The sequence below is a fragment of the Dendropsophus ebraccatus genome, chromosome 2 (assembly GCF_027789765.1).
Source record: "Dendropsophus ebraccatus isolate aDenEbr1 chromosome 2, aDenEbr1.pat, whole genome shotgun sequence".
Lineage (NCBI taxonomy): Eukaryota > Metazoa > Chordata > Amphibia > Anura > Hylidae > Dendropsophus > Dendropsophus ebraccatus.
The window spans coordinates 213,928,575-213,954,614 of NC_091455.1; the positions used below are offsets into that span (position 1 = coordinate 213,928,575).

General features: G+C 48.0%; 1 protein-coding gene across 5 annotated transcripts in view; it reads right to left on the reverse strand.

The window, feature by feature from the left end:
• The window catches only part of CDK14 (cyclin dependent kinase 14), a 312,138-nt gene that overhangs the window by 101,079 nt on the left and 185,019 nt on the right, over window positions 1–26,040 (reverse strand). For all 5 annotated transcript variants that reach the window (XM_069959461.1, XM_069959459.1, XM_069959458.1 and 2 more), the window contains 2 exons: window positions 21,756–21,819; window positions 1,726–1,774 (listed from right to left, as the gene is read on the reverse strand). In XM_069959461.1, coding sequence (XP_069815562.1) covers window positions 1,726–1,774; window positions 21,756–21,819 — 113 coding nt within the window. The remainder of the gene's footprint in view (window positions 1–1,725; window positions 1,775–21,755; window positions 21,820–26,040) is intronic.

Below are 26,040 nucleotides of genomic sequence, written 5' to 3' on the forward strand. Positions count from 1 at the left end.
TGATTGGCTATACGCTACAGTAACTTGTAATAGGACACGTCCAGCTTTCTAAATGTTTGTTTTACCTGTTATTTAGAATAAATAATCATTATATTTGGGGTGTGGAACCAATTGTCTGCAGATCAGTGATTTTTTATAGGAAAATTTGCTTTGGTTTAAGAGTGGATTTGGATTACAAGTTCCATCCCGGAACGGGTTATACTCGTAATCCAAGGCACCACTGTAGTTTGTAAGACCCAGCAGATTTCTTGTTGACTTATTAAATAAGGAGCTAGCTATGGCAAGTAAGGCCAAAGCTTCGGCTGTCCAGGCATGATGGGAATTGTAGTTTTGCAACAGCTGGAGGGCCGAAGGTTCTCCTTCTCTGCTTTAAAGGATAACTTATACTGATGGCAATCAATTCTGGATGACCCCTCTAACTATTGACCGGTGTCCTCTAATGAATGGGTTATGCACCAGGGAAAGGAGGATGACGAGCAGAGGGCTCCGCAGGGTTGTGGTCTTCATACACATCTAGGAACGAGCCGGCAAAGTTGCGCCGTTACATTACGTCCTTTAAGTGCGCACTTTACATAGAGCAGACGGCAGCAGCAGATCTTACGCCTCACACTGACAGTGACACACATCATCCGTCGCTGTGCCGTGGCGCCTGACGCTAAACCTGTGATAACCAGCTGGAGGAGGCTTTGAATCCTGGCGGAATCAATCTATGGCTGCACACACAGCCGGATCCACCACACAAGTCGTCGATAACCGGTAATGAGCACAAATTCCGTTAAGGAGAACACAGTGGGGGGGGGGGAGCTTCTGCCGCTCTCCGCACGTTACATCTGTATTTTGCTCTTGTTTGAAGAACACGAAGAATCGAATCCTGTCGCCTAAACGCAGAGTCATTATGATGTGAGTGCGACGCTGCGGCCGCTGCTACCCCGCCGGATGTAGGCGCTCGCCTCGCCAGTTAGCCGCGTCAATTAGCAGTCATCTCACCTCGGGTTACCGGCGGTGACTAATCTTACTGCGGGGCGACAAGGAGACGCACTGTTTGTTGACATCACTGAATGACATTATTACAGAAGAAGTCCAGGAGTGAGTGCGGCCCGGGAAGAGACGCTCTTATAAACCGCTCCATATTACGGGGGAAGGGAGAGTATCCCGGTACAATGGGATAGCTGTCAGAAAACAATTCTATCATCTCAACTTCATACACCAACATTTGTGCCGTCGTGGGAAGAATGGGGGGGGGTGCAAAGTGCTGCACCGGGCATTTAAAGGTATATTCTATTCAAACATAACTTTTGATATGTTGCTGCTTATGGTGAGACTAACAATTCCTTCCATGCTTGTTATTATCTATTCAGTCTCCTTCCCAGCTGATGCTTTCTGCTGAAGACACAAAAATCTGTGTGTGAGCTTTTCTCTCTGTCTCCTCCTCCTCCCCCCCCCCTCCCTTTTGAAACAGCTGATGTAAACAAGTCCCTGGCAGGCTGTATCTGAAACATTAGAGCTTTTTTGTCCAAATAAGTATTATAAACTGCATGTCTCTCTTCTGCATGACCACCGGTGGACCTGACCATACTCATCCGACAGGTAAGATTCGGCCTTGACAATTTTTGACCATAATAAATACACAATCATGTGAAGATGAATGAAGTGATTAAAATGAGGTGCTTTATTACCGAATAAAGGAAAAACATGGTCCTTAGAAGGTTCTAGAATAAGACTTACTTGTTCCAAGCTTGTCGGAGATTCTTAGGGCCGTACTGTGTAAACCGGTCTGCAAAACACAAGCAGGTGATGATGAAATGTATAGTATAGTAAGGCTCAGGATCAACATCATTTATAGTTTCCATTTACTGCAAAAAATACAGAAGTTAAACCTCTACACGCATTTACACAGCCAGACTACTATTATAGGAGGAGGTCCAGACTACACAGCCAGACTACTATTATAGGAGGAGATCCAGACTACACAGCCAGACTGCTATTATAGGGGGCGGTCCAGACTACACAGCCAGACTACTATTAGAGGAGGAGGTCCAGACTACACAGCCAGACTACCATTATAGGAGGAGATCCAGACTACACAGCCAGACTGCTATTATAGGGGGCGGTCCAGACTACACAGCCAGACTACTATTATAGGAGGAGGTCCAGACTACACAGCCAGACTACCATTATAGGAGGAGATCCAGACTACACAGCCAGACTGCTATTATAGGGGGCGGTCCAGACTACAAAGCCAGACTACTATTATAGGAGGAGGTCCAGACTACACAGCCAGACTACCATTATAGGAGGAGATCCAGACTACACAGCCAGACTGCTATTATAGGGGGAGGTCCAGACTACACAGCCAGACTACTATTACAGGAGGAGGTCCAGATTACACAGCCAGACTACTATTATAGGAGGAGGTCCAGATTACACAGCCAGACTACTATTATAGGGGGCGGTCTAGACTACACAGCCAGACTACTATTATAGGAGGAGATCCAGACTACACAGCCAGACTACTATTATAGGGGGCCGTCCAGATTACACAGCCAGACTACTATTATAGGAGGAGAGCCAGACTACACAGACAGACTACAATTATAGGAGGAGGTCCAGACTACATAGCCATACTACTATTATAGGGGGCGGTCCAGACTACACAGCCAGACGACTATTATAGGAGGAGGTCTAGATTACACAGCCAGATTACTATTATAGGAGGAGGTCCAGATTACACAGCCAGATTACTATTATAGGAGGAGAGCCAGACTACACAGCCAAACTACTGTTATGGGGGTGCTCCAGACCACATAGCACTACTACAATTACAGGGGGAACTGTAGACAAAATAGCCCAATTTCAATAAAACTGAAAGACCATAATAAGTCACAAAAACTACATTAGCAATGTGTATATGGGGAGGCTCAGCAGACAAGCTACACCTGAATGTTAAGGTGACATTACTAAGAGCAAAACATGTCAGGAAAACTGTACACACCGCAAGAAAATAAATGACTGATTCCCAAACCAACTTCTGTCGAGTAAACTTTGCAGCTTCTCCATTAGCTGCTTTTTACAATGTCAGGACATCAGATCAGAATGGCCCAATTAATTTAAACCTCCAGGTGCAGCGCAAGTCAAACAGCGGGAGATGAAGACGCCGCCGATCACACAGACATTAACAATAATAACGCCACTCGCTCTCCCCACATTCATTATTGCACAAGGTTTGCAAACATTCAATTATGAGCAGTAATGTCTGTGCCTGTGTGTTCTACAAGGACATGTCCATTTCACCATCCAAATAAAAAGCTGCACCGTGCCCTGTTTTTGTTGAATTTTTGCTGAGTTTTATTAACCCTTAAAGGACACGGTCAGTTTCCGGCGTCGAGTACGCTGTTCATATTTCCATTTTGCGCGGCCGTCCTGCCATGACTACAAATGAAACAACTCACAAAAACATGCATTTAAAAATAAATCTACTTGGGGATAGGACAATGCGGTATAACCAATATTCCAAATACAAAGATTGATACATGGATCAATTGAAGGAATAATCAATGATAAAGAAATGCACCAAAAAATAAGCAAATGGAAGTATAAACAGCAAAATACCCAAAAGAACTAAATAAATTATAAAGAAGTGCCAAGTACAGTGTTCCTTTCACCTGTATGTTTTTCTGCAGTCTGGCTATGTAGTCTGGACCGCCCCCTTACTGAATTTATCTTGGAATTAAAGGTTTGAATGAGATTACAGGCTGGATAACCCCTTTAAAGGGAACCAACAACTTCCCTAAAGGGGAGAGCCAGTTGGCCCTTGTACCATTCAGCTGATTACGGCAGGGTATGGCGGGAAGGCACATTCAAGATCTTTAGGGGGACATTTATGAAACTTGCTTTACTGGTGTACTCCAGGGAGAAGGCGCAGATTCGCTCCCTCTCACTGGTGTATTCCAACCGTATCCCCACTTGCCTGATAGGTAGGGTGGGGGCACGGCAAGGCGGGATGGAGGTGTGGTCTCCTCCCCTGCCTGATTTGCCATTATTTACGCCTGCTTGGCGTAATCATGGCAGAAATCTACACCTGCTCAGAATCAGGTGTAGATTTCTGCGCCTGACGTACGGCAAGCGCAGGTCAAGCCACATTTAATAAGATTCATGCGCCTCAGGGAATCTGGCGGTGCAATTGGGGGTGGGGCCTAATTTACTACTGGTGTATGAGTATGCCGCTTTTTATAAATGTCCCTCTTTATCTTTTATCATCCATTCCAGGGAGGGTGGAGCTGCAGCGACATGTAGTCACGCTGCCTCCACTCCACCCCAGCCCAGCACTCAGGTTGCCAATCAAGTGGCTGGGAAGAGGGAGGAGGCAGCGTGACTACATGCCGCTGCAGCTCCGCCCTCATGTCTAGTTACTGGGCTGTGCCCGGCAGAAGGAAGGTACCAGGACCAACTCAGGGAGGTGACTGGTTCCCTGTAAATTTTACCCCTATATGTGTTTGCTGCCCCTTGCTCTCCATATATTTGACCAAAGCCACAGCCAACGATTCCCCATGATATAACTGGAGTCTTCATGCTGTATTGCTATATATATATAATGTTGTTTTTTACTTTATAAAGCTGAAATAAAGTTCCCTCCAGGCACATGAGAATAGGTTGTGCTGTGTGGGCTATGGAGCGGCTGCCGCTCATCATTGCCCCTGTTGTGTTTTTATTACTGTATTAGCATAATTACCGGCAGATAGTCACATTGCTTATAATTGATGCTCTGCTCAGCATGACAATTACCAAAATGTCAGAGCCGTCTCTCTGCGGGCAGCTGCCGGAGGCTAGCCAACTCCAGACCCCCATAAAGAACTCCATAACACAATCTGCTGCCGGACTCCACAACATGCCCGCTTGTGCTGCTTTGTGTTGTGCTGACCTAGTGATGGCATTTAGAGACAAAACCACCGGAGTGACTGCATACAACACCTGCTCACATTGCTTGTTGCTTGTAAGTCGGCGTTTCTGACATTTGGTAGGTTCTTTGATTATTTGTATAGAGTCTGTCAGATCTGTATTATGATCAGAACTTGCTGAGCGGCAGGATGCAACCTCCTCCCTCCCCCACCATTCCCTGCCGTGATTGATTGGCTGACATAGAGAGCTCGTATTCCAGCACAGAGCTGTGTATGTCAATCAGGCAAGGCGAGGAGGGTGGGGGAGGGAGGAGACTGCATCCTACCGCTCAGCAAATTGGGACAGATTCCCTTTAAGAAACCTGAAGAGCTGACTTTTGTAATGAAGCTATGATATCACACTTATTCATGCAAATATCTGCTCATTTGGGGCTAAGTAGTAAAGAGGGCACTGGTCAAGTGACTGACAGCTCTTTCTACATGCAAATATATACAGAGATAGCTGTCAATCACTGAGTAGGACCGCCCACTTGACTACTTAGCAGAAATTTACATTAACTGATAGTTTTTGGGGAAAAGTGCCAGAATAACCTATCATTCTGCTCAGCTTCTCCCGCTCTATAACATGCTGCCTGTAGACCAGGCTGCATTATCAACATGGCAGTTTCCTTTTAAGGAAGACTGGTTGCTAAGCGTATTCTATAGCAGCTGCAAATTTTGTTGTCAGGCCAAATGTCCCTAAAAAACAAAAATCAACATAGGCTCAAAGCTATAGTGTATAGGTGTAAGACGCTGCCACCTAGTGTCCAATGCAGGTTACTACAACAGCTGGTGATCGGCTGTACGACCACTTTCTTATGTCGGGATGGAGACCAGGAGGTGGTGACTGGCAGGGACCGGCTGTCACTGGAACAGGGATTAGGGCAGGTGATTACATTATTTTGTAGCCCATTCAAAATTAAAAATACATCTCCATTCTCCTGCACTGCTGCCAGCTCTATTGTGTCAGTCTGGTTGATGTTACAGGCCACCTGGCCAATCATCCCCTTCCATCAGCTGATGGGTGGTGGGGTGCAGGGAGTCAGATCCCTGCCAATCTAGTATCTACAGCCCAGCATGAGAACAAGAAATCCACTTTAGAAGACTGGAGAACCCCTTAAAGGGACACAACACTCCCTTTAAAGGGAAACTATAAGCAGGTTAGTGGCACGTCCCTATAGCTCAAGGAACGCTGAGGGTGAAGGGACGTTTATTATCTTGATCCTTGGTGAAGTTTTTGAAAACGTTATTAAAGTTTATTAAATATGTAAATGAGGCGGGGGCCGGGCTCACTATCATAGAGCGCTTGATGAATATTCATTAGAAGGGGCGGGCCAAGAGAGTGGTAGCCCCGCCCACAGTGCACCAAACTCCCTCATTTACATATCTAATAAACTACAAAGTCCTCGAAACCGTCGCCAAGGATCCAGGTAAGAAACTTCCGTTCATCCTTAGCTCTCTTTGCCCTATAGGCTTCTAACCTGCCGATAAGCTTATCAGGATAGGCACCAGAACATCCCTTTAAATAATGAAATCCCTTTAAGTTATAAAAATAGAATATTATGGACCTTTTCTTCCAGAAACAGGCTGGATGTGTTACTGCAGCTCAGCTCCAACTGCAATACCAGCCCCGGCCTGCGGACAGGAGTGGCGTTATTTCTGACAATGCAATTGTCACCTCTGGCTATAATATCTGCTCCCAGTAGTAATATATACAGAGCATAAAATTAGGTCTAATGGCTTCTCTACCTTTTCCTGTTAATATAAATTAATAATACGCCCGGCATCGTCGTGATGGCGCATGGAACGGCGAATAACTAGGGGAAAAAAAAAAAATCCTCAATCTGCTGTGATGGATTGTATATGAGGATTTTCCTATATGACTGAATTATATCTCTCCCCAAACATCATTATCTGCCTAATAAATAGGCTATCTCTGACAGCCTCGTGTCAAGGACAGGTTCAAAAAGACGAGAATTGCAGCTGAAATCACAAGTGAGCTTATTAGCGGAGCGCTGAAGGAGCTGTTGGTCTGCTGTGAGAATTGAAAAAATAAGTGCTTGCATTTTAAGTAACACTGAATAAGAGATTTTTTTTTTTCTTCTTTCATCAGCCATAAGCCTCGTGAGCTGCTGTTCCTATGCGGCGGATGTCAATGGCGAGTGGCGGCGATGGAAGGTGGGAGGTGAGAGACACCTAACGTATGGCCGGGTACTGTACACTCCTTGTAACTGTGTCCCTGAGGGCTTCTTAAAGGGATGATATACAGTTATAGGATATGCTAAAACAGGGGTAGGGAACCTTGGCTCTCCATCATGCCTGGACAGCCTTTGGCCCTGTGCTAAAATGACAAGATCTGTGGGGTGTCACCTCAAAGAACTCTATGAATCAATAGGAAGAATAATAATATACAGCAGCTATATATATTAACATGTTTTTAAATGTTTTAATGTTTTTTCTGTGCTTTAATAAAATGAATTGTTTTTGTGATACTATACAGGTGTGCTATTTTAGTGCTTTTCTTTTTCTTTGTTTTGTATAATTTTGATTACTCAGCATTATAGCACCCTATATACTTTATATCGGGTGGTGCCCTCCTCACAATTATTACTAATACTGTAACCAGGTGGACATGATGCTGCCTGAGTCTCTGAGTGGCTGAGGTGTCTGAATAGTCATGGAGTACACAGGTGTGACAGGTTCTGTCTGCATCCATCGGTCACTGCGGGTATCACCCCTTCCCTTTCATTGTGCTGTGGGATCTGTGGACGTTCCTCGCCGTCCGTCCCATCCATTGTGCTGTGGGATCTGTGGACGTTCCTCGCCGTCCGCCCCATCCATTGTGCTGTGGGATCTGTGGACGTTCCTCGCCGTCCGTCCCATCCATTGTGCTGTGGGATCTTTGGACGTTCCTCGCCGTCCATCTCTTCCATTGTGCTGTGGGATCTGTGGACGTTCCTCGCCGTCCATCTCTTCCATTGTGCTGTGGGATCTGTGGACGTTCCCTCGCTGATACCTTGGGATCTATGAGTTGTGGTATCTGTGGACGTTCCTTGCCGTCCGTCCCTTCCGTTGTGCTGTGGGATCTGTGGACGTTCCTCGCCGTCCATCTCTTCCGTTGTGCTGTGGTATCTGTGGACGTTCCTCGCCGTCCGTCCCTTCCGTTGTGCTGTGGGATCTGTGGACGTTCCCTCGCTGATACCTTGGGATCTATGAGTTGTGTGTGGTATCTGTGGACGTTCCCTCGCTGATACCTTGGGATCTATGAGTTGTGTGTGGTATCTGTGGGCGTTCCTCGCCGTCCGTCCCTTCCGTTGTGCTGTGGGATCTGTGGACGTTCCCTCGCTGATACCTTGGGATCTATGAGTTGTGTGTGGTATCTGTGGACGTTCCTTGCCGTCCGTCCCTTCCGTTGTGCTGTGGGATCTGTGGACGTTCCTTGCCGTCCGTCCCTTCCGTTGTGCTGTGGGATCTGTGGACGTTCCCTCGCTGATACCTTGGGATCTATGAGTTGTGTGTGGTATCTGTGGACGTTCCTCGCCGTCCGTCCCTTCCGTTGTGCTGTGGGATCTGTGGACGTTCCCTCGCTGATACCTTGGGATCTATGAGTTGTGTGTGGTATCTGTGGACGTTCCTCGCCGTCCGTCCCTTCCGTTGTGCTGTGGGATCTGTGGACGTTCCCTCGCTGATACCTTGGGATCTATGAGTTGTGTGTGGTCGGCCCAGATGCCAGTTGGCATTTTTGTTGGCAATGAATCCAAGACTCAGAACAAAGAGAAGCTGTGTCCTCGCCTGCTCGGTGCCAGCGGCGGTTGGATGATGGGTCCGCGCCTGGCGTCACGTGACCGTCGCTCTCATCCTAAGGAGCTGCTGACAGATTCCCAGACGCTATTACAGATTACTCTGGAGTCAGACGGAGATTTTCCTCTGATTACGCTGGAGCCTCGGACTCTGCGAGCAGCAAATTACACCAGAGAAATCAGAGAAAGTGACTGGAAACAAATGGAGGAGACGTATCCCACATGGCCGAGCTGTGGACTGACTGGAGGAGAGGATAGCCCAGCTGGAAGGGACTGCGGATAGCCATCAATAGACTCGCCCTAACCCTCACCTGTACACTAAATAATACTGACATATAGCAGTACTCTATAGATGAAAAAAGTAAATTACTTCTATATAAAAATCTCCAGTTGTCCAGTACTTATCAGCTGCTGTATGTCCTGCAGGAAGTGGTGTATTCTCTCCAGTCTGACACAGTGCTCTCTGCTGCCACCTCTGTCCATGTCAGGAACTGTCCAGAGCAGGAGAGCTTTCCTATGGGGATTCATAGAAAACCGAGACAGAGTTCCTGTCTTGGTTAGAGATGTCAGCAGAGAGCACTGTGTCAGACTGAAAATAAAACAACACTTCCTGCAGGACATACAGCAGCTGATAAGTATGGAAAGACTTGAGATGTTTTAATAGAAGTAAATTACAAATCTATAAAACTTTCTGACACCAGTTGATTTGAAAGAAAAAGTTTTTCGCTGGAGTGCCCCTTTAATATATATATACTGTGTAAACAACTCATTCAGCTGCAGAACAATGCATGGAGAGAGCGTCCAGAGAAGACTGTAGACATATACAAGTGATCCTGTTTCTGTCCTAATCCATAGGAAGTGGCTGCTCAGCCAATCAGTAGCGGAGGCGTGTCACCACTCTGGCCTCTGATTGGCTGAGTGGGCACTTCCTGTGTGCTGAGCAGGGGAACCAGCACAGTCAAAGTAGAGAGGGGACTGGTGAGTACAAGATTCTTTAGGGTAATGCTGCCACCATGGACACTTCTACATCCAAACATGAAATAAACTTACAAATAGTGGTGTATTTATCACAGGAATAGCGCCACTCTTGTCCATGGACGGTGTCTGGTATTACAGCTCATAGGAATGAGGCTCGGCTGTAATGGCGGACAATGAGAGCACTAAGAACAGAAGGGGGGTAGACGGTGACTGGGCCTTCGGTTCCCCGCCACCTGACCCATTGATAACCATGGATCAATCCCAACTGTTGTGCCCACAAATGACCCCGCTGCTTGGCCTAGAAGACGCTAGATTTATTAGTCATCAGTGCGAGCCCCGATATCAGTCCCACCTTTAACGCCAATGTTTGACTATGGAAAATCTCATTTGTCAATGACTAGGCGTGAATGGCCGCCCCACACCTTGCTATCATGTGACCTGTCGGGACACGTTCACTACTGACTGCAGATCTCACCGCTGACTAACCTGTTGTGCGGAGGCCCCTCTGGATCCCTGGGATGGCTGGTCACTAGTAGATCTACAACTCCCCCAAAAAAGAGAACCCCTCCCCCCCCCCCCCCGGTAAACACTCCAGGTGGCGTTCCCTGCCAAACTCTTCCCTTCTTTCTCTATTCCATCATCCTCCATGGTGCAGGAGACCCCGGCTTGTTTCCTGGTGGAGGGTCTTTAGTCTTCACAGACCTACCCGTAAGTAGGACGTCAAAAAATAGTGGATTCATCTTATTCCTCAGATTTTTTTCCCACCTCCTTTTGATTCCCTTCTGGCACAGAGATCTAGAAGGCAATTTCCTCTTTTGCTCCTTTTTCTCGGCCGGCCCCGGGGAGCTCGGTCTCTGCACAATGGCCACCATTGACTCAGGTCCTGGCCGCAAACCCATCCGCTGCCCACCATGCTCTCAGGGTTTGCCGATTCCTTAAATACTTCTCAACCACTGATGGCTGAAGCTTCGGGGCGGCGTCTGCTCGCTGAGGACGGCAATTATATAGAAGTGAGAAAGTGCACCAAACAATAACAATGGCCAAGTAGGACAGCTTAACGGCCGCCATGTCCAGCTCCTTAAACCACAAGGACACTCTCCATGGCAGCAAATGTGAATCCCGAAGCCTCGAGGCGACAAGGCGTTAGTCATCCGAAAAAGCAAAAATGTTAGGCTGGGGTCACACTAAGTTTTTGCAATTCGTTGCATTCATCCATTTTTTACAAAAAAAAAAAACAGATGAAAAACCCATGAAAAAACTGACGTATTTGTGTGCATCTGTCTTGATCCATTTTTCCATTATAAGAAACGTATCAGAAAACATATCAAAGCACATGTTGTTTTTAGCATAGACAAAAATTTGGTTGACCATTTTATGTATATGCTAAAAAAATGGATGCGTTCTGATCGTTTTTTGTTTTTTTTTTATAATGGAAGTCAATGGAAAAATGGATGCCCACAAATGCAGAACACCGGATATTTCTATGTGAGGCCTCATTCACACCATCTGCACTGTGATGAGCAGTCAGCTGCCTAAAGCCACCACTAGGGGGAGCTCACTGCATACTGATTCATACAGGAAATCCAAGAGGCTTGTCTGGCACAATGTATTTATTTTTTAACTGGACGACTAACTAGCGCTGGGCGATATACCGTAAAATTACCGATACCGTCTCTTGCGTCGGTTAACCAACCTCAATTTCGCCAGGACGGTATTGTGGTATTTGTATGTCCCCATGAGAGTTGTAATCGCTGCATAAGCACAGCCCCTCCTGGTGTGTCAGAGCGCCCCCAGTATCCAGTATGGCCCGGCCTGGCGTGTCAGAGCGCCCACCCCCAGTACGGCCCAGCGTGTCAGAGTGCCCCCCGCTCCCAGTACAGCCCAGCATGTCAGAGTGCTCCCAGTACAGCCCAGCATGTCAGAGTGCCCCCCGCTCCCAGTACAGCCCAGCATGTCAGAGTGCCCCCGCTCCCATGTGGCCCAGCATGTCAGAGCGCCCCCCGCTCCCAGTACAGCCCCGCATGTCAGAGTGCCCCCCGCTCCCAGTACAGCCCAGCATGTCAAAGTGCCCCCCGCTCCCAGTACAGCCCAGCATGTCAGAGTGCCCCCCGCTCCCAGTACAGCCCAGCATGTCAGTGCCCCCCGCTCCCAGTACAGCCCAGCATGTGAGAGTGCTCCCAGTACAGCCCAGCATGTCAGAGTGCCCCCCGCTCCCAGTACAGCCCAGCATGTCAAAGTGCCCCCCGCTCCCAGTACAGCCCAGCATGTCAGAGTGCCCCCCGCTCCCAGTACAGCCCAGCTTGTCAGTGCCCCCCGCTCCCAGTACAGCCCAGCATGTCAGAGTGCTCCCAGTACAGCCCAGCATGTCAGAGTGCCCCCCGCTCCCAGTACAGCCCAGCATGTCAGAGTGCTCCCAGTACAGCCCAGCATGTCAGAGTGCCCCCCGCTCCCAGTACAGCCCAGCATGTCAGAGTGCCCCCCCGCTCCCAGTACAGCCCAGCATGTCAGAGTGCCCCCCGCTCCCAGTACAGCCCAGCATGTCAGAGTGCCCCCGCTCCCATGTGGCCCAGCATGTCAGAGTGCCCCCCGCTCCCAGTACAGCCCAGCATGTCAGAGTGCCCCCCGCTCCCATGTGGCCCAGCATGTCAGAGCGCCCCCCCGCTCCCAGTACAGCCCAGCATGTCAGAGTGCCCCCGCTCCCATGTGGCCCAGCATGTCAGAGCGCCCCCCGCTCCCAGTACAGCCCAGCATGTCAGAGTGCCCCCCGCTCCCAGTACAGCCCAGCATGTCAGAGTGCCCCCCGCTCCCAGTACAGCCCAGCATGTCAGAGTGCCCCCCGCTCCCAGTACAGCCCAGCATGTCAGAGTGCCCCCCGCTCCCAGTGTGGCCCAGAGTGTCAGAGTGCCCCCCGCTCCCAGTACAGCCCAGCATGTCAGAGCGCCCCCCGCTCCCAGTACAGCCCAGCATGTCAGAGTGCCCCCGCTCCCAGTACAGCCCAGCATGTCAGAGTGCCCCCGCTCCCAGTACAGCCCAGCATGTCAGAGTGCCCCCCGCTCCCAGTGTGGCCCAGAGTGTCAGAGTGCCCCCCGCTCCCAGTACAGCCCAGCATGTCAGAGTGCTCCCAGTACAGCCCAGCATGTCAGAGTGCCCCCGCTCCCAGTACAGCCCAGCATGTCAGAGTGCCCCCCGCTCCCAGTACAGCCCAGCATGTCAGAGTGCTCCCAGTACAGCCCAGCATGTCAGAGTGCCCCCGCTCCCAGTACAGCCCAGCATGTCAGAGTGCCCCCCGCTCCCAGTACAGCCCAGCATGTCAGAGTGCCCCCGCTCCCAGTACAGCCCAGCATGTCAGAGTGCCCCCCGCTCCCAGTGTGGCCCAGAGTGTCAGAGCGCCCCCAGGTCCCATAAGTGATAATAGGCGATGTGCACGCTGATCTCCATACATATAATAGAGCATTGATCCATAGGGGGCGATAGTGAGTGGCCCCCCTGACATTGTGCTCCCTGTAGCTGCAGACCCCTATGGGCCCACACTACATTGTGTAGTTGATATCTAGGTGTTTCGGTCTGGGCTCCTCGGTGACCCCGCCAGGCCGGCACTGCTATGTGGGGACGCCGCCCCTTTAAATCGCTCGGGTATTTCGCAGTTTGGACGGCTTAAAGTGCTCGATTTGAATGTAAAAGGCGAAGTGCAGAGGATTTAAATATATTCATTACTGAGAATGTGGAAATTTCTTCCTCCCAGTGTGAAGTCATTAGATCTGAAATGTGAAGTGTCATGGATGTCACGGCGGACGGCCATTGGCTCGGCGCTCCGACATGTTTCTAAACTTCTGACAGCATTAGCCAACACACACGCAAAGGGATTTATACAGAGCGCCAGATCCGCCGAGCAAAAGATTAGAATAAATGGGACAGTGTGAGTCATGGCGCACGGACGGATCGGGTTAGAGAAGGGGCACTGCGTCCGTGCAGGACCACCGAACCTCAGCACCGGATACTTAAAGGGGCTTCCTGGTTTTATGTCAATATACCTTAAAGGGGTACTCCAGTCAAAATAGTTTTCTTTAAAATCAACTGGTGTCAGAAAGTTAAATAGATTTGTAATTTACTTCTATATAACAATCTTCAGTCTTCCAGTACTTATCAGCTGTTGTATGCCCTGCAGGAAGTGGTGTATTGTCTCCAGTCTGACACAGTGCTCTCTGCTGCCACCTCTGTCCATGTCAGGAACTGTCCAGAGCAGGAGAGGTTGTCTATGGGGATTTGCTGCTGCTCTGGACAGTTCTTGACATGGACAGAGGTGGCAGCAGAGAGCGCTGTGTCAGACTGGAGAGAATGCTACACTTTCTGCAGGACATACAGCAGCTGATAAGTACTGGATTCACTATCAAATCTTACAATTGATGACTGGTTGTAGCCAGGAGTCGGGATGTTTCTCCTGCATTCGCAGGTGTTATACTGGGGGGGGGGGCTGGGACTTGGGGGGGGGGGGGGGCCTGGGATTGGGGGGGGGGGGGCTGGGACCCCCGCTGATTGTTTTTCTAGTCTCACTGAAGCCATTTGGATACATTGCACTTAATACTTTTGCTTTATTATAGATTGTACTAGAAATCCCAGAGCTCCTCATTCCTCCATTGCTGGTGCACCTGAGCGGGGTCTCCGGGGTCATCTATACTGACGTCAGTGGGGGGGGGGGGGGATATAGTGAACAGGTCCAAGGTAACCACCCCCCCCCCTATACCAGATGTGCACGGGGGCCGATACAATCCCAGGAAAACTCCCAGAAGAGACGGAATCCTGGAAGAAACCAGACTCCGTGAATGACTCTATTCAGTGCGAGAAGCTAAAAGACCCCGCAGGGACCCGCTGCCCATTCCAGCTTCTTCCAGGCACTTACAGTAAAAGGTAACCGAGCGTGAAAAGCGAAAGCGAGTGCGCAATTATCGGGAGATATACGGGATCCGCTCCGAGGAGAAGAAAACAGAAGCCGATAGCGGAGCCCAGACCGCAGGGGGGGCCGCACAAAGGGGACGAACCTTCTCCAACCTGCTGCCAAACTACAACTCCCATCATCCCCGGACAGCCAAAGGCTGCCGACAGCTGGAAAGCCAAGGTTCCCTCCCAGCCACAGGCTGTCCGGGCATGATGAGAGTTGTAGTTGTGCAATGGATAGAGAGCGGCAGGTGTGGGATAGCTGTTCTACAACGTTCCATTCTATAAAACTCAATATGTTAAAGGGGGACTCTTTATTTTAAATTTTTATTTTAGTATTTTTCTTTCAAATCAACTGGTGTCAGAAAGTTATACAGATTTGTAATTTACTTCTATATAAAAATTTCCAGTCATCCAGTACTTAACAGCTGCTGTATGTCCTGTAGGAAGTGGTGTATTCTCTCCAGTCTGACACAGTGCTCTCTGCTGCCACCTCTGTCCATGTCAGGAACTGTCCAGAGCAGCAGCAAATCCCCATAGAAAACCTCTCCTGGTCTGGACAGTTCCTGACATGGACAGAGGTGGCAGCAAAGAGCACTGTGTCAGACTGGGAAGAATACACCACTTCCTGCAGGACATACAGCAGCTGGTGAGTACTGGAAGACTGGAGATTTTTATATAGAAAAAATTACAAATCTGTATAACTTTCTGACTCCTGTTGATTGGAATTTTTTTCCTCTGGAGTTCCCCTTTAAGGCTCCTGAGATTGCCGGGATGTGGCTACCTCGCTCAGCTTATACAGTTTTGCTGACACGTCTCATTCGCTCTCCCTGAACAATCCTTACAGTTTTCTTTGCCGTGGGCATGAAGCTTTTTTTTTGTTGAGCCAAACCTCAGGCGGCCTCCAGCGAGAACGTGGCCGTCAGATCCCTGTATGGTTATAAGTACATCCCACTCCTAGCACCGATGTAGCAGAGCCGAGATTGTTACTTAACTGTTTCATGTAACTCACCTAAACAATAAAGCCTAAAACCACCGCACACACCCTCAGTCCCCTCACCCCATAACAATATAGATAATGATGCTGTAAGGGGGTTATATATGTACACAGTGACCTCACCAGCAGAATAGTGAGTGCAGCTCTGGAGTGTAATACAGGATGTAACTCAGGATCAGTAATGTAATGTATGTATACAGTGACCCCACCAGCAGAATAGTGAGCGCAGCTCTGGGGTATAATACAGGATGTAACTCAGGATCAGTAATGTACAGTATGTACACAGTGACCCCACCAGCAGAATAGTGATTACAGCTCTGGAGTATAATACAGGATGGAACTCAGGATCAGTAATGTATGCACACAGTGACTGTATTGATTGGCTCTGCCTCTGCTGCACCTACATGGTGTTCTCCCACATCTCTACCATATAGACATCAACCATATTTCTTTGCAGAAAGATGTACAGGACCTGTGTGACTAGATCATAAAGCCGCAGTAACTCTGTCTGATACCGCTCTATGGCACCTCTGTATATTACCGCTCTATGGCACCTCTGTATATTACCGCTCTATGGCACCTCTGTATATTACCGCTCTATGGCACCTCTGTATATTACCGCTCTATGGCACCTCTGTATATTACCGCTCTATGGCACCTCTGTATATTACCGCTCTATAACACCTCTGTATATTACCGCTCTATGGCTCCTCTGTATGATACCGCTCTATGGCTCCTCTGTATATTACCGCTCTATGGCTCCTCTGTATATTACCGCTCTATGGCTCCTCTGTATATTACCGCTCTATGGCTCCTCTGTATATTACCGCTCTATGGCTCCTCTGTATATTACCGCTCTATGGCTCCTCTGTATATTACCGCTCTATGGCTCCTCTGTATATTAACGCTCTATGGTACCTCTGTATATTACCGCTCTATGGCTCCTTTGTATAATACTGCTCTATGGCACCTCTGTATATTACCGCTCTATGGCTCCTCTGTATATTACCGCTCTATGGCACCTCTGTATATTACCGCTCTATGGCACCTCTGTATATTACCGCTCTATGGCTCCTCTGTATATTACCGCTCTATGGCACCTCTGTATATTACCGCTCTATGGCTCCTCTGTATATTACCGCTATATGGCTCCTCTGTATATTACCGCTCTATGGCACCTCTGTATATTATCGCTCTATGGCTCCTCTGTATATTACCGCTCTATGGCTCCTCTGTATATTACCGCTCTATGGCACCTCTGTATATTACCGCTCTATGGCTCCTCTGTATATTACCGCTCTATGGCACCTCTGTATATTACCGCTCTATGGCACCTCTGTATATTACCGCTCTATGGCTCCTCTGTATATTACCGCTCTATGGCACCTCTGTATATTACCGCTCTATGGCACCTCTGTATATTACCGCTCTATGGCACCTCTGTATATTACCGCTCTATGGCTCCTCTGTATATTACCGCTCTATGGCACCTCTGTATATTACCGCTCTATGGCTCCTCTGTATATTACCGCTCTATGGCACCTCTGTATATTACCGCTCTATGGCTCCTCTGTATATTACCGCTCTATGGCACCTCTGTATATTACCGCTCTATGGCTCCTCTGTATATTACCGTTCTATGGCTCCTCTGTATATTACCGCTCTATGGCTCCTCTGTATAATACCGCTCTATGGCACCTCTGTATATTACCGCTCTATGGCTCCTCTGTATATTACCGCTCTATGGCTCCTCTGTATATTACCGCTCTATGGCACCTCTGTATATTACCGCTCTATGGCTCCTCTGTATATTACCGCTCTATGGCTCCTCTGTATATTACCGCTCTATGGCTCCTCTGTATATTACCGCTCTATGGCACCTCTGTATATTATCGCTCTATGGCTCCTCTGTATATTACCGCTCTATGGCACCTCTGTATATTACCGCTCTATGGCACCTCTGTATATTACCGCTCTATGGCTCCTCTGTATATTACTGCTCTATGGAACCTTTGTATATTACCGCTCTATGGCTCCTCTGTATATTACCGTTCTATGGCTCCTCTGTATATTACCGCTCTATGGCTCCTCTGTATATTACCGCTCTATGGCTCCTCTGTATATTACCGCTCTATGGCTCCACTGTATATTACCGCTCTATGGCACCTCTGTATATTACCGCTCTATGGCTCCTCTGTATATTACCGCTCTATGGCTCCTCTGTATATTACCGCTCTATGGCTCCTCTGTATATTACCGCTCTATGGCACCTCTGTATATTATCGCTCTATGGCACCTCTGTATATTACCGCTCTATGGCTCCTCTGTCTGATACCGCTCTATGGCACCTCTGTATATTACCGCTCTATGGCTCCTCTGTCTGATACCGCTCTATGGCTCCTCTGTATGATACCGCTCTATGGCTCCTCTGTCTGATACCGCTCTATGGCACCTCTGTATATTACCGCTCTATGGCACCTCTGGATATTACCGCTCTATGGCACCTCTGTATATTATCGCTCTATGGCTCCTCTGTATATTACTGCTCTATGGCACCTCTGTATATTACCGCTCTATGGCACCTCTGTATATTACCGCTCTATGGCTCCTCTGTATATTACCGCTCTATGGCACCTCTGTATATTATCGCTCTATGGCACCTCTGTATATTACCGCTCTATGGCTCCTCTGTCTGATACCGCTCTATGGCTCCTCTGTATGATACCGCTCTATGGCTCCTCTGTCTGATACCGCTCTATGGCTCCTCTGTATATTACCGCTCTATGGCACCTCTGTATATTACCGCTCTATGGCTCCTCTGTATATTACCGCTCTATGGCTCCTCTGTATATTACTGCTCTATGGCACCTCTGTATATTACCGCTCTATGGCACCTCTGTATATTACCGCTCTATGGCTCCTCTGTATATTACCGCTCTATGGCACCTCTGTATATTACCGCTCTATGGCACCTCTGTATATTACCGCTCTATGGCTCCTCTGTATATTACCGCTCTATGGCACCTCTGTATATTATCGCTCTATGGCTCCTCTGTATATTACCGCTCTATGGCTCCTCTGTCTGATACCGCTCTATGGCTCCTCTGTATGATACCGCTCTATGGCTCCTCTGTCTGATACCGCTCTATGGCTCCTCTGTATATTACCGCTCTATGGCTCCTCTGTCTGATACCGCTCTATGGCACCTCTGTATATTATCGCTCTATGGCTCCTCTGTATATTACCGCTCTATGGCTCCTCTGTATATTACCGCTCTATGGCTCCTCTGTATATTATCGCTCTATGGCTCCTCTGTATATTACCGCTCTATGGCACCTCTGTATATTACCGCTCTATGGCTCCTCTGTATATTATCGCTCTATGGCTCCTCTGTATATTACCGCTCTATGGCTCCTCTGTATATTACCGCTCTATGGCTCCTCTGTATATTACCGCTCTATGGCACCTCTGGATATTACCGCTCTATGGCACCTCTGTATATTATCGCTCTATGGCTCCTCTGTATATTACTGCTCTATGGCACCTCTGTATATTACCGCTCTATGGCTCCTCTGTATGATACCGCTCTATGGCTCCTCTGTATATTACCGCTCTATGGCACCTCTGTACATTACCGCTGTTGATAGTCCCTGTACTGAGGCTTCATACGACTTGGAGGTCTAACTATATTAGACACAGGAAAACCTGGGATCTTCTCTTAATTCCTATACTTAAGTAATGTTTCCTATTCCCATGTAACCACTTAATAATACCTTTTACCGCCATTGTCTGTATAATTTATGGCACCAGGTATCAGCCCTTATTATACAGCACCAGCATTACTAGAAGATTGGGAGCTAATGCAATCTACTCTATAACTTTGCTGCCATCTAGTGTTCTATTCAGTGTACTGCAATGTGGAAATCATAATCAGGGTCTATATAGAAAATAAAGATTCATAAAGTGCAGAATATGTTCATGTTACATATAATCTATATACTGTTAGATGGTGACTCTGTTATAGCTGCCCTGGATAGTACTGGCTATAACTCTAGCGCCGGTCAAATTTAGTACATGTTCGGGAAATACATTGACAGACAGCTATGGTATGTGCCACTATACCGACATACAGCGTCATGTGTGACATGGCTGGTGTGTCTTCTCTTTATAACTCTATACTAGAGAGGAGCGAACCTTGAGCATACTCAAGTCTATCCGAACCCGAGCATTCGGCATAGCGGGGGCTGCTGAAGTTGGATGAAGCTATACGTTGCACAGATCAGCGTAGTCTACTCTGCTATGACATACAGTGAATAAAACAGCACACCAGCAGGGGGCAGTATATCCTCCCCATATCATCACACCAGCAGGGGGCAGTATATCCTCCCCATATCATCACACCAGCAGGGGGCAGTATATCCTCCCCATATCATCACACCAGCAGGGGGCAGTATATCCTCCCCATATCATTACACCAGCAGGGGGCAGTATATCCTTCCTATATCATCACACCAGCAGGGGGCAGTATATCCTCCCCATATCATCACACCAGCAGGGGGCAGTATATCCTCCCCATATCATTACACCAGCAGGGGACAGTATATCCTCCCCATATCATCACACCAGCAGGGGGCAGTATATCCTCCCCATATCATTACACCAGCAGGGGGCAGTATATCCTTCCTATATCATCACATCAGCAGGGGACAGTGTGTCCTCCACACATTACACTAGTGGGAGGGGCTGTGTATATAGCTTTACCTCCTCCAGCATCCTCAGTATACCAGCAGTCTCACTTCACTGTATAATACTGGTGATATACTGAGGGGCCCACATCAGGGGATAATGCTGAAGGAGATAAAGCTCCAGTCACCCCCAGTCACCACCAGTTTTCCCCAGCTATCAAGGTTTCATGGTGCCCCATGACTCCTAACTACAACCCTGCCCCTCATCTATTCCTGTACTACTACACCCCTCATCTATCTCTGTACTACTACACCCCTCATCTATTCCTGTACTACTACTACACCCCTCATCTATTCCTGTACTACTACTACACCCCTCATCTATTCCTGTACTACTACACCCCTCATCTATCTCTGTACTACTACACCCCTCATCTATTCCTGTACTACTACTACACCCCTCATCTATTCCTGTACTACTACTACACCCCTCATCTATTCCTGTACTACTACACCCCTCATCTATTCCTGTACTACTACTACACCCCTCATCTACACCTGTACTACTACTACACCCCTCATCTATTTCTGTACTACTACACCCTCATCTATTCCTGTACTACTACACCCCTCATCTATTCCTGTACTACTACACCCCTCATCTATACCTGTACTACTACTACACCCCTCATCTATACCTGTACTACTACTACATCCCTCATCTATTCCTGTACTACTACACCCCTCATCTATTCCTGTACTACTACACCCCTCATCTATACCTGTACTACTACACCCCTCATCTATACCTGTACTACTACACCCCTCATCTATACCTGTACTACTACTACACCCCTCATCTATACCTGTACTACTACTACACCCCTCATCTATACCTGTACTACTACTACACCCCTCATCTATTCCTGTACTACTACTAAACTCCAGTCTCCAGACTCCAGTCTGACACAGTGCTCTCTGCTGCCACCTCTGTCCATGTCAGGAACTGTCCAGAGCAGGAGAGGTTTTCTATGGGGATTTGCTGCTGCTCTGGACAGTTCCTGACATGGACAGAGGTGGCAGCAGAGAGCACTGTGTCAGACTGGAGAGAATACACCACTTCCTGCAGGACATACAGCAGCTGATAAGTACTGGAAGACTGGAGATTTTTAAACAGAAGTAAATTACAAATCTATATAACTTTCTGAAACCAGTTGATTTGAAAGACGGTCATCCCCGCTGCGCTCCCCACTGGCTGTTTCTGGTACTGCAGCTCACACCCTGATGGATGCTGCGGTGTCAGGCCTTGCTGTTAGTCGCGGTCATCCCCTCCGCTGATCAGAGGACATTGTGCAGGTCACAGATCACACCTTGGGGACAGATCTACAGACCCTCAGTCCTGAAACAAATAGCGCTGCTCCCGACTTACCTGGTTTGAAGTGTGGTAAGGAATGGACGCCCGGCCAGGTCTCCTCATTAGGGGTCCCGAGAATCTACAAGAAGAACAAGAGGAAAGTCACCGAAATATACAGATGTGTCAGAAAGACCAGGACACCACGGCAAGGTATGAGACCAGCGCTAGGGGGGTAACTCTAGATTCAATGTTACCCCCAATCTACAATCCCAGTGGTCGGACCCCCACAGAGAATGGAGGTCTATTGCCCCTAGAGGGAACGGAGTGCCCGACCACCATGTTCTGAGGAGCCGTAAGGAGTGGATGTAGTGGTCGAGCTGCTATCGGACACATTGTGGCTCCATCCACTCAGGGGACAATGATGGGGGGTGGGGGGGGGGTCTCAGCATCTCAGCCCCCACTGATCAGCTAGTTGTTTGGTTATTAGTCTTGCCTATAGGGGGGGGGGGCATAATATTACAGAGAATGTATAGAAACATCTACAGAGGCTGCACTGTATATAGAAGGCAAGGCACTATATACAGGTGAGCAGCACTATATACAGGTGAGCAGCACTATATACAGGTGAGCAGCACTATATACAGGTGAGCAGCACTATATACAGGTGAGCAGCACTATATACAGGTGAGCAGCACTATATACAGGTGAGCAGCACTATATACAGGAGACCAGCACTATATACAAGTTATCAGCACTATATACAGGTGAGCAGCACTATATACAGGAGACCAGCACTATATACAGGAGACCAGCACTATATAGAGGTGAGCAGCACTATATACAGGTGAGCAGCACTATATACAGGTGATCAGCACTATATACAGGTGAGCAGCACTATATACCGGAGACCAGCACTATATACAGGAGACCAGCACTATATAGAGGTGAGCAGCACTATATACAAGTGATCAGCACTATATACAGGTGAGCAGCACTATATACAGGTGAGCAGCACTATATACAGGTGAGCAGCACTATATACAGGTGAGCAGCACTATATACAGGTGAGCAGCACTATATACAGGTGAGCAGCACTACTGTGTATATAGGTGACCAGCATTATATACAGGGCGGCAGGTGAGCAGCACTATATACAGGTGAGCAGCACTATATACAGGTGATCGGCACTATATACAGGTGAGCAGCACTATATACAGGAGAGCAGCACTATATACAGCTGATTTTCACTATATATAGGTGAGCAGCATTATATACAGGGTGGCAGGTGAGCAGCACTATATACAGGTGAGCAGCACTATATACAGGTGAGCAGCACTATATACAGGAGACCAGCACTATATACAGCTGATTTGCACTATATACAGGTGAGCAGCACTATATACAGGTGAGCAGCACTATATACAGGTGATCAGCACTATATACAGGGCAGCAGGTGAGCAGCACTATATACAGGTGAGCAGCACTATATACAGGTGAGCAGCACTATATACAGGTGAGCAGCACTACTGTGTATATAGGTGACCAGCATTATATACAGGGCGGCAGGTGAGCAGCACTATATACAGGTGAGCAGCACTATATACAGGTGAGCAGCACTATATACAGGAGACCAGTACTATATACAGCTGATCAGCACTATATACAGGTGAGCAGCACTATATACAGGTGAGCAGCACTATATACAGGTGAGCAGCCCTATATACAGGTGTTCAGCACTATATACAGGTGAGCAGCACTATATACAGGGCAGCAGGTGAGCAGCACTATATACAGGTGAGCAGCACTATATACAGGTGAGCAGCACTACTGTGAATATAGGTGACCAGCATTATATACAGGGCGGCAGGTGAGCAGCACTATATACAGGTAAGCAGCACTATATACAGGAGACCAGCACTATATACAGCTGATTTTCACTATATATAGGTGAGCAGCATTATATACAGGGTGGCAGGTGAGCAGCACTATATACAGGTGAGCAGCACTATATACAGGTGAGCAGCACTATATACAGGTGAGCAGCACTACTGTGTATATAGGTGACCAGCATTATATACAGGGTGGCAGGTGAGCAGCACTATATACAGGTGAGCAGCACTATATACAGGTGAGCAGCACTATATACAGGTGAGGAGCACTATATACAGGAGACCAGCACTATATACAGCTGATTTGCACTATATATAGGTGAGCAGCATTATATACAGGGTGGCAGGTGAGCAGCACTATATACAGGTGAGCAGCACTATATACAGCCGGTATTCCTAGCAGCATCTACCAGGTCAGGACACAGACATTTCTCATAGTGCGCTGTATCCCCAGAGCTGATGCTGCAATGTATCACATAGACACAATGCAGTGTGCAGTACCCAGGAGTCACCAGTAGATGGCAGCACAGGACAGTTCATTTCTCATACTGGAAAAAATACTATAAACTATAGAGGAAAACTAAAATTTTAATACATTTATCACAAAAAAAACCTTAAGTTTTTCTTGCTCTTTAACATATAATAATTTAAATGTAAAATCCTCTTAATTTCTTAGGGCTTTATGCTTCCTGACTAACTGCTCTATTAGCACCTGTGCAGGTCGCCCCCCTTGTCTATGGGAATCGATTGACATCTATTGATTCCGGCACGCTGTGAGTAAAGCATTTATGGTGGAGACTCCCGGTGGCAGAATACCCCTCCCCCCCCTCTCCAGCTTGTGCCCAGGGGTCTAGTAATGGGAACCCTATAAATAGGATTTATATTGGTTTAACCACAATGTAAGAATAGAGATGCAGAGCAGGAGAGGTATAACCACGTGCCGCCCTCTGCCGATGCTCTGCAGCTGTAGATTGTACACTAAGTACAATCCGATGTACATGGGGGGGCTGTACTGGCCAGCAGTCAAGGGGTTAATCAGAACAATAATAAGAATGTTCTGAATAAGAACAGATCATGTACAGCGGCCTCTATTACAGGCGAGTGGTCGGGCTCCAGACCCCATAGAGGACCGCGAGGGGAAGACATCCCAAGATTCCTTTGTTCTGGTTGGGAGTTGTTCAGCTCCAAGAATTTCCTATCAGTATAAGAGCAGCTGAGCGGTACTCATATAATAACCAGTCTGCAGCTTACAGATGTAGCAGAGCTGAATTTGTTATTCAACTTTAAAGGAGCTGTGTCACTGGCGCATCAAGGAGCTCAGCTCTGCTACATCCGCAACAGAGTCTTCAGCTCTGCTACATCCGCAACAGAGTCCTCAGCTCTGCTACATCCGCAACAGAGTCCTCAGCTCTGCTACATCCGCAATAGAGTCCTCAGCTCTGCTACATCCGCAACAGAGTCCACAGCTCTGCTACATCCGCAACAGAGTCCACAGCTCTGCTACATCCGCAACAGAGTCCACAGCTCTGCTACATCCGCAACAGAGTCCACAGCTCTGCTACATCCGCAACAGAGTCCTCAGCTCTGCTACATCCGCAACAGAGTCCACAGCTCTGCTACATCCGCAACAGAGTCCACAGCTCTGCTACATCCGCAACAGAGTGTTAGGTCTGCTAAATGTATATTTAAGAACTCGGCTCTGCTGCATCTGCTTAGAGAACTCTGCACTGCTACTGAGAAAAATAAACTCCTCAGCTCTGCTACATCAGCATCTGAGAACTAAGCTTTATCACTAATGAGAAAGCACCTTAACTACATGCCCATCTGAGAGCTCAGCTCTGCTACATCTGCATCTGAGAACACAGCTCTGCTACATCTGCATCTGAGAACACAGCTCTGTTACATCTGCATCTGAGAACACAGCTCTGCTACATCTGCATCTGAGAGCTCTGCTACATCTGCATCTGAGAGCTCTGCTACATCTGCATCTGAGAGCTCTGCTACATCTGCATCTGAGAGCTCTGCTACATCTGCATCTGAGAGCTCTGCTACATCTGCATCTGAGAGCTCTGCTACATCTGCATCTGAGAGCTCTGCTACATCTGCATCTGAGAACACAGCTCTGCTACATCTGCATCTGAGAACACAGCTCTGCTACATCTGCATCTGAGAACACAGCTCTGCTACATCTGCATCTGAGAACACAGCTCTACTACATCTGCATCTGAGAACACAGCTCTGCTACATCTGCATCTGAGAACACAGCTCTGCTACATCTGCATCTGAGAACACAGCTCTGCTACATCTGCATCTGAGAACTCAGCTCTGCTACATCTGCATCTGAGAACTCAGCTCTGCTACATCTGCATCTGAGAACTCAGCTCTGCTACGTTTGCGTCTGAGAACACAGCTCTGCTACATCTGCATCTGAGAACACAGCTCTGCTACATCTGCATCTGAGAACACAGCTC